Below are 14,365 nucleotides of genomic sequence, written 5' to 3'. Positions count from 1 at the left end.
ATTGAACATATATCTAAACAATAGCTACAACGCTTATTGATTTTAGATGCAAGACCCTTACACTTCGTTTGAAACGAAAGAAACAAATAATAAAAATCAAACAATAAGAGATAACTGAAATTCTTTATGTAATCAAATTGTTAGCATGGGCCTCTGATTTATAATTTTACATTGTCGTTATGAAAAGCAGAGTCTGGTAGTATGTATACAGTAATAGTTCACATCTATATATTTATGTTTCACTGGAGCAAGAATCAAATCACATTGTTAATTCAACTTTTACTGCGAAATTTCAAATTAAACTGAAAGGTATCATGAACTGAGCTATGTTGTAACTTGTTTGGCACCATTTTATTTTTACATAGAACCAAAGTTAAGGGCGCTCATAATGTGTGGGTCGCATCTGCTGCCCTCTATAAATTCTTCTTCTCTGAGTTGTTCGTCACCATCTTCGTCCATAATCTCGAATATACTGTCTACTTTCTGTCTAATGAATTCAGGCCCACTGATTGTTACACCCTAAAAATGCAGAAGCAAAATATTAAAGGAACAATTACAAAACACATACCTTCCGAACATATATATACACACACACACAAACACATGCAAATATACGAGGGCCGTCCAGAAAGTAAAGAACGATTGCGCATCGCGCGCCAGTTAGCACCTTCCTTCACCTCAGTGTGAGCCGAGTCTCAATTTTGTGTGGTCACACTACTTGTTTTAGTAGCGATTCAAACTGGCGGCGCAAATCGAAAATACCGCCAAATGTGAAATACGGAGTGTCGTTCGTTTCCTGAATGCGCGAAAAGTTAAACCTATTGAAATTTATAGGCAAATAAAGAATGTTTATGGTGATAGTGAAATGAATGAGTCATCAGTGAGGAAATGGTGCATTATGTTTAATCAAGGAAGGACCAACGTGCATGATGAAAATCGGAGTAGGACGCCGTCACTCCGAGCTTTGGTCATCCTGCTTACAACCCTGACTTGGCACCAAGTGATTTTAACTTATTCCCGAAACTTAAGGAATTTTGGGGTGGAAAACAGTTCGCAAACGATAAGGAACTAAAGGAAACTAAAGGAACTAAGGAACTAAAGTGACAGCCTGGCTCAAATATTTGGCTGCAGATGAGTACAACATCGATATTGAAAAATTGGTCCCACGTTATAACAAGTGTCTTAACAACTATTGCACATACATAGAAAAGTAGAGGAAAGTTCTGTGCTTATATCTTTTGTTTTTATTTAGCCATGCCAAAACGTTCTTTACTTTCTGGACGACGCTCGTATATGTATATACAGTATATAGTTATAAACTGTACACGAGTAGTGTGAGGGGTTTGTAGTTCAATTTCAGCACGTGTGTGTCTTTGTTGTACAGCATCATCTACAAGAGTTTCCTCGGAATTCTGGTTCTATCCTATGGTTTGTAAGAGTTGTAGCAAACAACGCGTTTCTCTGTTTCAAGGGAGTCTAATGATCTGTATTCCAAAAATGTTTATATTATACTATCATAATTTGCTTTCAGTATGCTAATCACTGAAATATCTCACTCGTACATTAGAATATTGATACATCTTCGTACATAGAACACATTTTTTTAATCGAACAAAATGTGATTTTAGTATAAAAAAAGCAAATTTTTATTCTCAACAAATTATTTAATATTATGGTACGTTTTGAACTCATCAATTGAGCTTTTTCCAATTTATCGATGACAACACAAACTTCAATAGCTAACAAACAACTGGACACATAGAATTACATTTACCTAGATTCAGTGGCGTATTTCGATTTTGTTTCGGGGGGGGCTTTGCTAACTTTATTCTTGGAAATGTGAACATTCTGTAAGATATTTCATTTACTTTAATACAGTAAATAAGATTTCGGGGGGCTTAAGCCCAAAAACCCCTCCTTAAATACGCCCCTGCCTAGATTATTCACAGATGGTATTAGTATCAAGAGAGATAAAAATATATATCAATATAACTAAACTAACTGAATTTATTAAAATTAAAAAATATAGCCACGTGTTCAACTTAAATTTGAAATACATCTGGGAGTTAGCTTAGTATCATATAGTTATTACCACTCATTACTCACAGAGAATAACTTGTTGCTAGCTTACCCAAAAACGATGCTCTTAATAACTAAAGTCTGGTATTAATGGCAAAATGCTATAAATACTATCCATTGTAATTTTCATATTTTCACCATATCGAGGCGGTACATCTGAACGAGATTTACGCTGGAAACTTTTCTAAATACCCTTTTATATGCCTTAATTCCTCGACGAACGCAAGCTCTACTACAGAGTAAAGGGCCTCGATACAATATAAAAGGATAAAAATACCATATTAAAGGTTATGCATTTCCATTATCTCGATATTTACCTTTAGAAAAATACATCTGTAAGGGAAACTAATTTGTAATTATAGAACTTCAGAAACGAAATTTGAGAAATTATCCAATATTATGCACTTATATGTTATTATTCGTGTTCCATAAACGCATATAGTACCTTGAATATCTCGTCGGCTTAAGAAATCTAGAAGCTTGAATCTAGAAACTACCTTTAAAAAATATTATCAGGGGTCTTTTCTAAATCCAATCATCTACAATAATTAATGCTTCCAGAGTGTCAAATTGCTACAATTAATGCACAAACTCTGAACGATCTTATTCACGAGTACCGTAAACTGGGGTTACTTGGAAAGTTTTCTTTTCATACTACCACTTGTTATTTATTGCAATTAATTTTTCTTCCTCTTGTGATGTTTCTAGAGCTTAGTCCATGTTGCTTTTTCCTGCAGTCATAACAAAATTTTACGAGACTGAAGCCTCCCAGGAGCCAAAATGTGCTGTTTACAAGTAGCCCCGCTTTATGGGCTACTTGGAAAATATATGTCTTTTCATAGTAGTAAGAACTGTGTGAAAGATGGGACTATTTAGAAAGAACCATTTGCAAGATCACATTTTCCTGAGAAGATTGATATGCAATATGTCTATGTTTCCTTGACAGTAATGTGTTTCTAGGCTGTTTTAAATAAACAAGATACTTCTCTTGCACAACCTTTTAGATAAACACAAAAAATTGTTGAACCAATCTAAACTAACTAAAGTGGTAAACTTCTCTTCCTGAAGGCCTACAGAACCAGTAAAAAAAATTTTTCCAATATGTTTTTATAAACGGTAGTTTTTCAAACAATGCAAGGGAAATTTTGGCAAATGCCAAGACACGCATAAGCTCTTGAGACTTTTTTGAGACACTAAAACATGCCCTACAGAATTTTATGAAATTTATGTATGTATCAGATCAGTAATTGCCTTACATTGGTTTAAAAATTACCTGGTACCATTTTTACAAGTGTACATTTATGTTAACTCTTTGAAAAAGTATCATATGGTACTGTTATAATAATAATAATAATGTAACACAGTACAATAAGGACAAAAATTCTCATATTAAAATTATTTGCTACAAAGTCATATGGAGAAACAACTTGTTCTCTGCCGTTGTAGGTAGGTTCAGGCAAAACTTCAATAATGTCATCGTTGTTTATCCCCTGATCAATATTATAATTTTTAGTAGAAAAACGGAAGGAAATAAAAAAATGGCCACAGATTGTCCCAGAAATGAAGTGGAAATGTAAAACTAATTAATCTCATTAGGAAACTTATGAAAGCAATGATATTTAGCACAACCAGATAAAATATCACTTTTCATTACGGAAACACAAGCATAATTTACAGAAAATTCAAAAAACACAAAAAAGTGTCAATTGTTGTGAGAATTTTTAGACCAGTCTATAAACAAGACACATCACTTATAACCATCCATGTTGTCTCTTTTAGGTCCCTACTTTTCATTGGTCTAGAAGAAAAGGACGTGTCTGTCATCTCTTTATTATACTATGTAACACAATAATATCAGTTTTCCAAGTAGCCACAGTTTACGGTATCGATAAAGAAAACATGATTGAACATTACAATCAACTTAGTATTTATCTGCGTCGGGATGAGTGTATGCTAACCGAACTCTTTATCTTTTAAAATGCATGAATGTGACACAACCATACTTACAGCCATCTCATACATGGCCTCCAGAATTTCGCACATCTCGTCTTTTGTAATAAAACCATCGCCATCCGAATCATATACCATGAACGCAACTGAAAAGAAAAGGAGGCGAGATTTGAAAAGAAGACTGCACATTAAAAAAACATAAGTTTATATAATAAAATAATGTTAATCCTCGTTTTCTTTCATAGGTAAGTGGTACAGATTATTTCTTACTGCAAACTACAAAGAAAGTAAATTAATTAGGCCTATTTATGTACATTTGGTCGATTTATACCTAAATTAATACTATTATTGAATTTGAGCCCTACTATACGTACTATATTCAGAACTATCAAGTTACAACAGCGTTCTCCAAAAGTTACGCAACCTTATGCAGAATTTCATCAATTGTTTTGTTTCGTCATGGAGCACTCATAGATTATACCTTGCAACAGTGTATACAGGGTGTAACAAAAAGGTACGGCAAAATTTAAGGGGTGGATTCTTTATGGATAGACAAGTAAAAAAGTTTAAATGACCATATGTCGAGAAATGTATCGTTACAGAGTTATAGTCACTGATCGCCTGATAGTGTGAAATAGTTACATTCTGGACGCTCTTCAATGTGATTCAATTTAAACATCAATAGCTCAACTTAGAGTCAAGCTAAGAAGATAATTTTGGTATCAATGTCTTCCTGAAAGATCAAGCTTTCCACTGATATGAATTTTCACAGTTGGACACAGAGTTAAGGGCAAGTTATTAATGCATCCGGAATGTGAGTTTCCAGAAAGTCTTTATAAGTGTTTCCCGTCAGCCTCTGCGGGAGTGTGTGTGGACCTAGTAAAGTGTCACCGACAATACCGCACCACACACTGAGATCAAACTGTTATTGTCTCCTGGGACTGATCGCATGAGAATTATCGTCCGCTCAAACATGTACATTATGGTAATTGAGTGTGAACTGAGCCTAATCTGTAAACACTATTGCGGATGGGAAAATGAGATTAACGGCACACTGCTGGAGGTATCACTGGCAAAAGCGTACTCACGGCAGATAGTTGGCTGCTGACAAAGACTGCACTCGCTTCAGATGATATGGATACAGGCTCAGTCGATAACATACACGCCATATCTGTATGTGGTCTATCCGTAGTTCATCCCTCAGGACGTTATTATTTAATTTTAATAATTGTATGTTAAAACTATTTTGTTTATTACAAACTAAATACAACTATTATTTAAAAAGTAGTTCACAGGATACAAAAATAACATGACCCATAATCAAGTGCAATTGAGTTCGTTTCTCTAGTCGCTGCCTTCACTTAGATTGTGGGGAGAATTGTTATTCCGGGAACACTGTAATTTCTATGGACGGCAACACTGAAAATTCTTCAGGTTCATATTTTCTGTTGTAAAATAACATTATCTATGATTGTGGTAAGTTGCATTTCATTATCTCTTTCACTTATGAATAAACAAGCAAAAGAAAAAATGAAACATTTTGTATTTTTTGTATGGCAGGCTCTTAACGCCAATGTTTCAAGCCCATTATGAAGAGAATGAGTGCTTCTTACAATACAGTTGAAAGAAAATGTGATATAGATGTTTCTGGAGTATTGAAAACACCATATATTAATAAACTTTATAATATATGTGATAACGAAGATTCATAAATGAATAATTTTGGTAAAAGATATCAATTGTACGTAAATGTATTTATATAAGAACAACATTATAACTGGATCTAGAGCCTGCTGTGTTGAATAAATAAATGTTAACTGAATATCAATTTGTCCTGCTTATAACGATGCGTAAAACTTATGTTACAAAATCAATGGAAGTAAATGTTTGACTATTTTTCTCTCATCAACTGTTGCGTCAGAGTTGCTTGTTGTTTACACTAAAATTTTCAGTTTACTTCATCTAAATTTTAAGCATAATTTCTTGGAAACTATCACCTGTTCTGCCACTAAACAATTTACGATCACACACAGATTTTCGTGCTAATTTGCAGGCAATTTCATTAATCTGAACCGTTACAAGCAAAGTGTTGCAGCAAAAATTGTACTACACAAAGCCATCTTTCCATCGTTTGCTCTCTTGAATAATGGTATGCGTCTTGATATTAAATTTGTCGTGAATACAGTGGAGTCCCGATTATCCGAGTTTCATTTATCAAGGTCCCGTGTTATCCAAGCTTAATCCAAACAAACAAAAATTACAACACTAATCCGGTTCCAACGATAAGCAGTTTACAGGGTTTTGTTTCACCAACAAAGTAAACATAAAGCTGGCATAAAGATGACGACTTCGCCCAACATTCACATAATTAAGCTAGCGAGCTTTAATTATTGCACATCTAGAGTTTGAGTTTGAGAAGGCACTGTTCTGCGTCAAACAGCAAGATGGCAAGGCACCAGCTGACATTATGCTGTTGCTACGTCTGTGCAATATAGAGGGCAAAAACGAGACAGTTTAATGAAGAAGAAGATTATGAAAGACTTTTTTAAAAAATAGGGCTTTATGTGTGAGCTAAACAGTATTTTATTTGTGTTGTGTTTTGTATTGCGTTTAACTTATGTACGTATCAATATCAAACCGCATTTTATTTACTGTATTATGACTAATTATTTATGTATGTATGTATAATTTTATGTACTATATCGTATGTTCAATAAAAACAAAAAAATAGAAAAATAATGAATAATGCAATAAAGAGAAATAGTCAATAAACAACAATAATAAATACAGTACAAAATTTTCTATGTATCCATCCGTATCAACCGAGTTTTTGCTTATCCGAGTTAGATCCGATCTATATTAGCTCAGATAATCGATATTCTATTGTACAATACGAAGCAAAAAACCTGCAACATGAAAATTTAAGTTCATTGTGAAACAACGGCTAACAACATAGGCAACCAACTTAACATCTTTGTGGCACTGATCACGCCAGGATAACCTTCGGCTTCGTCCCCCTGCACACTTCGTTTGGAGCAAGAAATGCATAGACCACGTGAATACAAACCACAAATTTCTCACAAGATGGAGTAATAGATTGAGGTTCTTCTCATTTCTCTTCTCATTTTACATCCTCAGTTTTAAAGAGAGAGAAAGAGAAAAAGGTCAACGTGATAAAAATTAAATAAAAAGGAATATGCGAAATATAAAGGAAAAGAAAGCATGCGCATATGTTGACAAATGACACATGCACTTCAAAGGAGACCACCACAAATTTTGTTATGAATCATATATAATAACTGTAAGAATCAATAAACCACATATACATAATTACACACAGTAAGTGTTATATAACACATATTTATTGAAAACAAATAAAAATGCTCACAGAAAGCTGAAAATTTCTTTAAAATCTCAATCATAACTGAAAGAAGAGATTACTTCTCTATTGTTTTTCTTCGTAGCATCCATATACATGGAGAAATGAGAAAGAGAGAACATCTTAAGAGATTCGCACGTATACAACATCGGACACTGCTAAATGGAAAAAAAAACTTACAGTCTTTGGATGGGATTCGAACGCGGAACTTTAGTCTTAGAAATCCCACACTCTACCGATGTAGCTAGTCTGACACTAATTCCCTATTCCTCCATCATTCCCTATGAAAGATGGAATGGAGTCTGCAGCAAACTACGTTTTACATGTCCATGACAGACCGCCTATAACCTATGTCTAATTGGTACTTTAAAAAGCTAGCTATACACGTGCATAGAAAAGTAAAAGCAAATGAGTAGTTAGTACAGATCACTTTGTCTGTCTCACTCTATCTCTGACTATAGAAATCGAGGAAGAAGTTAAAAAGTATAGAGATGAGAACACAGGAAGAACAAGCAAAAATAAAAGTTGCAGGAAACTGAATATCAATGAGAGAGAGAGAGAGACATAGAGACAGAGAGAAAAATAGAGGGAACGGAGCAAATGATTTACTATACATCCGAAAAGAAGGTTCATAACTGTGCTATACATTTAATGTATTGAATACTCTGTTTCTTCTAAATTGCTTGCTAGTTGACAAATATTAATTTATAAAAACGTAGCAAATAACCGCGTTGACCTGTTTTCTTACTGTTTCAGTAATAGTGAAAAATGTGGTTTATGCAAAATAATAAATTACTAGTTTTCCCACAACAAGCATGTAGTTGTTGTTGATGATTTTGAGTTTAACGTCCGTTCAGCAGCAAGGCTATATGAGACGTGGACCTACATATTAATATGGAATCCGAACCATATGAGCTGCTGCCGGGGATCGAAGCAACCATGTAGTGTTGGTAAGAAATTTCGAAACAAAAGAAAAAAACTGATCAGCAAAATACATAAAACGATAATCGTGCAAACTATTACTTAAACAGAATTTATTGTAAAATCAATACATCCATGTGGCGGTATACAGTCGTAGAGAAATTAGAAAACTTAATATTAAACTGTCGATCACATCGTTTTACTTATTTGAATTCAATGTCGTATAGGTTCGGTTTTAGCTCTAGATTCAGCGTTCTCACTTCGATTCTTAACTTGTTGGATATATGCACTAATCGAAATTATAAAAGTATACGAAATTTAACTAGCTAAAAGAAGAGAATATCATAAAAATCCGGATTAGAGTACAGTATTACAATAAACATGTGTATTTTGTTTAGAGTTTGCCAGTCATAGCTTATAGGAATTATAGAAAAAAGATTCGTTGTGAAAGCACAAGAAAAAAACAAACAGAGAATAGCCACAAACCTAAGGAGGGTTTGAACACGAGAAGGCGAAGATAGTAGACTACACTACTAAACCGCTCGGCTATATCTTCATTATCTAGTACGTTTTGATAAATATTGTCTAGAGTGTTTGCACTTTACTTGTTTCTCTTTTGTTGTTTGTCATATAATGTATACGAGTGCCGAATAATAGAATAGAACTGTTTTAGACGAGTATGAACAAATTTTCCGGATAAGTCGTAATCTTATATGTATCTAAATTGCACAAACAAATCAAATTAAATCTGTAAAGTGCTTCGGGGGTTTTGATGGAAGTAAACTGTTGCATACTTACGAGTTTGTGTTTATGCTCACCACTCGATGGAAGTTATGTTCTTGAAAGATAGTAACTGCTACTATATTCTAATGTATTGGATTTTAAAACATTGGAAAATATTTTGTTACTAACAGTGAGTGAGTATATTTGCGTGCAACAACAGTAGATTACAGGCACATCTACTTCTTCTGCGCATGCCTTTCATAATGCGGCGTAATGTATAGCAATATTGTGCATTGTCCTATATTCAAAGACGTTCTAGCACTTTTACTTTGGTGTATAAGAATGGCGCAATATGATCATTCTGTACGTGAGAGTGTTATCGCTCTTATTGAACATGCGGGATTGAGTGTTCCTGAAGCAGGCGCTCGATTAGGCGTGCATCGTGCAACAGCGTTCAGGTGGTGGAAAAAATATGAGGAAACTGGAAGTCTAACTCGAAAATCTGGAAGTGGTCGGCCACGAGTGTCCTCACCGACACAAGACCAACGATTAGTTGATCAATGCTGTCGACAGCCTTTCATGTGTGCCCGACAACTGCGGCAGTCTACCGCCTTTCCAGGTGACGTAACTACAGTCCGACGGTGGCTTCGGGCCACAAGCTTAAGATCCTTCCGGGCTGCTGTTAAGGAGAGATTGACAGATCACAAAGTCAATAGACTGGCGTTTGCAGAGCTAAATATTGCTCGTCACTGGGACACTGTTGTCTTTACAGATGAGAAAATATTTTCCACTGGAAACTTTGGGCCGACAAGTGTGTATCGCCCATCTGGAAGACGATTTGATCCACAATATATGGCCCGTTCAGCGCGAATGGGTCATGTGACGATTCCCTGTTGGGGATGGATATGCAAGGCTGCAGGTAGAGGTGGTATCCATCGAATTACAGGCCGGCTTAATGGTAAAAAATATGTTGATCTTCTCGATTTAATGCCCCCTGAAATAAAAGCACATGTTGGTGATGACATACTCCAGCTACAACAGGACCATAGTTCCGTGCATGATTCAGCTGTGCTTCAATCATGGATCCAGAGGCAACCTGATCTCGACCTAGTCGAATGGATACCTAGAGATGCTGATTTGAATCCCATTGAAAACATGTGGGCTGCTGTTATAAGAATACTTCGTGAACGTTGGTCTGACAATTCACCGCGAACAGCTGAAACTTTGTGGGAGCAAGTTGAAGAAGCTTGGGGACTTTGTTGCACTCCACGTTTCATCGCTCGCCTTGTTGATTCAATGGGTCGGCGATTACGTAGAAGCCGTAAGGGAAGTCAATGGTGAATATTTCCGATGTTAAATATAATACCTTCTACACCCTTCCCAGCCCTTTTCAGGGCTACTTAATTGCAACCAAATATATGAATATGAACGCGTACTTTCCTGAGTATCGCTGCAATACTTTCACTATTAGAATCTGTTGATAACGTTAGGGGTGGTCCGGACGTATCCTTCCTGGAGTAGTGGTTAGAAGACTAATTTTTCATTCAGGAGACTCGTGTTCGAAACTCAGTCCCATACCCTATTTTTTTTTCAGTATGTATTTTTGTTATATGGATTAATACACTCCACAATATACAGGCAATCACGATAATATGTTTAGGGTTTGAGAATTGAGTTTTGTCCATATGTTGTTTCAAAATCTTGTATCAAAAAATACGACAGTGTATTCTGAGAGGTTGGACTTGCAGGAACCGAAATTCATGTAACTGAAAGGTTACTCATAAGATTATCTTTATTTTTGAATACAATATTGGTAATGCAGTTGACTTTGAAGTACATTCTTGCTGACGTCTTAATAATAACACAGCTGGGTATATACAAAAAGACAAAGAAAGTTCAGAACACACATTCTAGCGACGAGTAGTGTTCTGTTGTATGTCTCGTTTCTACATAGCCTTGCTGATGAAAAGGGACGTAAAACTTCAAGCAAACGCTAGTTAAGTCAAACTTGAGTATATTTTATTCGTGATACCTTCACTCGTTTGTCATAGTGAAACAAGAGTGAGTGCCATGCATAGTCAAGTGTTTTACAGTGCTAATCAGTGGAATGTTTACTGTTAAAATCATGGGTTCAAATCATACTCCGGTCGTGTTTTTCTTTATCGATCCTTTATTTTTTATGTAAAATACAAGACAAATGAAGTGAAACCTTTAAGTTATATGGCCCATAATTATGCCGATTAGGCTAAAGGAGACGATGATGATGAGAAATGATTTAAATGTTGGAATGAAGAAAGTGGGGCGAAATGGGAGAACCCCCAGAAAAGACTACAATCTTATATATAGACTAAAATCATATTGATGAAAGTCAGTAAATAGTTGCGTAATAATTATACGCCAAGTACTCTACGAGTGGAAAGCATTATTTAAATGATTTTGACAATGCATAAAATTGCGATTCGAATAAAGGCAGTTGTCCAGAAACAAAATATGTTCTCTACTAGTATGATTTCTTCCATATGTTTCGGGAGTGGTCTCATTCAATGATGTCATCGTATCTAAAAGCTTCAAAAGATGGTTAGCCCAAACATAAAGAAAGTGCTCTTTGTGAAAGATTTATTACACTCGAACACGCACCATATATACAAGTATGAATACTTGTTGTTCATTATTACATGTTAACTCTTGGAAAACTATTGCATTCCCGGAATAGTAATATAAATTAAATAAACGAAATAAAGGTTCATACCCACATATATATAAACGCCAACAATATCATAAAGAAGAATTTTCATAGATTTTTGTCGTCCGATTTACCTTATTACAATTACCAAATTATTGACATAACTCCATACCTGAATCCTAAACATATTATCGTAATTGTCATTGTATGTTGTGGAATGTATTAAGCCGTATAACAAAAGTACATACTGAAAAATAGGGTATGGGACTGAGTTTCGAACACGAGTCTGCTGAATGAAAAATTAGTCTTCTAACCACTACTCCACGAAGGATACGTCCCGATCAACGCTAACGTTATCAACAGATTCTAATAGTGAAAGTATTGCAGCGATACCCAGGAAAGTACGCGTTCATATTCATATATTTGGTTGCAATTAAGTAGCCCTAAAAAGGGCTGGGAAGGGTGTAGAAGGTATTATATTTAATATCGGGTATATTCGCCATTGACTTCCCTTACGGCTTCTACGTAATCGCCGACCCATTGAATTAACAAGGCGAGCGATGAAACGTGGAGTGCAACAAAGTCCCCAAGTTTCTTCAACTTGCTCCCATAAAGTTTCAGCTGTTCGCGGTGGATTGTCCGACCAACGTTCACGAAGTATTCTTATAACAGCAGCCCACATGTTTTCAATGGGATTCAAATCAGCACCTCTAGGTACCCATTCGACTAGGTCGAGATCAGGTTCCCTCTGGATCCATGATTGAACCACAGCTGAATCATGCACGGAACTATGGTCCTGTTGTAGCTGGAAAGGCATGCGCAGAAGAAGTAGATGTGCATGTAATCAACAGTTGTTGCACGCAAAAATACTCACTCACTGTTAGTAACAAAATATTTTCCAATGTTTTAAAATCCAATACATTAGAATATAGTAGCAGTTACTATCTTTCAAGAACATAACTTCCATCGAGTGGTGAGCATAAACACAAACTCGTAAGTATGCAACAGTTTACTTCCATCAAAACCCCCGAAGCACTTTACAGATTTAATTTGATTTGTTTGTGCAATTTAGATACATATAAGATTACGACTTATCCGGAAAATTTGTTCATACTCGTCTAAAACAGTTCTATTCTATTATTCGGCACTCGTATACATTATATGACAAACAACAAAACAGAAACAAGTAAAGTGCAAATACTCTAGACAATATTTATCAAAACGTACTAGATAATGAAGATATAGCCGAGCGGTTTAGTAGTGTAGTCTACTATCTTTGCCTTCTCGTGTTCAAACCCTCCTTAGGTTTGTGGCTATTCTCTGTTTGTTTTTTTCTTGTGCTTTCACAACGAATGTTTTTTCTATAATTCCTATAAGCTATGACTGGCAAACTCTAAACAAAATACACATGTTTATTGTAATACTGTACTCTAATTCGGATTTTTATGATATTCTCTTCTTTTAGCTAGTTAAATTTCGTATACTTTTATAATTTCGATTAGTGCATATATCCAACAAGTTAAGAATCGAAGTGAGAACGCTGAATCTAGAGCTAAAACCGAACCTATACGACATTGAATTCAAATAAGTAAAACGATGTGATCGACAGTTTAATATTAAGTTTTCTAATTTCTCTACGACTGTATACCGCCACATGGATGTATTGATTTTACAATAAATTCTGTTTAAGTAATAGTTTGCACGACTATCGTTTTATGTATTTTGCTGATCAGTTTTTTTCTTTTGTTTCGAAATTTCTTACCAACACTACATGGTTGCTTCGATCCCCGGCAGCAGCTCATATGGTTCGGATTCCATGTTAATATGTAGGTCCACGTCTCATATAGCCTTGCTGCTGAACGGACGTTAAACTCAAAATCATCAACAACAACTACATGGTTGTTGTGGAAAAAGTAGTGATTTATTATTTTGCATAAACCACATTTTTCACTATTACTGAAACAGTAAGAAAACAAGTCAACGCGGTTATTTGCTACGTTTTTATAAATTAATATTTGTCAACTAGCAAGCAATTTAGAAGAAACAGAGTATTCAATACATTAAATGTATAGCACAGTTATGAACCTTCTTTTCGGATGTATAGTAAATCATTTGCTCCGTTCCCTCTATTTTTCTCTCAGGGGGCGCGGTGGCTCAGTGGTAGAGCGTTCACCTCTGGTGCTTGGGGTCCCGGGTTCGATCCCAGCCCCCGCCAAGTGAACTTTGTGGTGGACAAACATCGTGCTCGTGGGTTTTCTCGGGGTTCTCCCGTTTCCTCCCACTTTCTTCATTCCACCATTTCACTCATCTCTCATCATCACCGTCTCCTTTAGCCTAACCGGCATAACCGTGGGACGTAAAACTTAAAGATTTCATTTCATTTCATTTCTATTTTTCTCTCTGTCTCTATCTCTCTCTCTCTCTCTCTCTCATTGATATTCAGTTTCCTGCAACTTTTATTTTTGCTTGTTCTTCCTGTGTTCTCACCTCTATACTTTTTAACTTCTTCCTCGATTTCTATAGTCAGAGATAGAGTGAGACAGACAAAGTGATCTGTACTAACTACTCATTTGCTTTTACTTTTCTATGCACGTGTATAGCTAGCTTTTTAAAGTACCAATTAGACATAG

General features: G+C 35.5%; 1 protein-coding gene across 1 annotated transcript in view; it reads right to left on the bottom strand.

Moving 5' to 3' along the window:
- Window positions 1–357: 357 nt before the first annotated feature.
- The window catches only part of LOC145674021 (frequenin-2-like), a 32,191-nt gene continuing 18,183 nt past the window's right edge, over window positions 358–14,365 (bottom strand). Inside the window, exons 5-6 of the mRNA XM_081743847.1 lie at window positions 4,087–4,175; window positions 358–519 (exon numbers count right to left, since the gene is read on the bottom strand). Of these exons, the coding sequence (XP_081599973.1) occupies window positions 358–519; window positions 4,087–4,175 (251 nt within the window). The remainder of the gene's footprint in view (window positions 520–4,086; window positions 4,176–14,365) is intronic.

The sequence above is a fragment of the Thermobia domestica genome, chromosome 17 (assembly GCF_964235325.1).
Source record: "Thermobia domestica chromosome 17, izTheDome1.hap1.1, whole genome shotgun sequence".
In the NCBI taxonomy this organism is placed as follows: Eukaryota; Metazoa; Arthropoda; class Insecta; order Zygentoma; family Lepismatidae; genus Thermobia; species Thermobia domestica.
The sequence above is the reverse complement of the archived record's forward strand: the minus strand, read 5'-3'. Positions and strand labels throughout refer to the sequence as shown.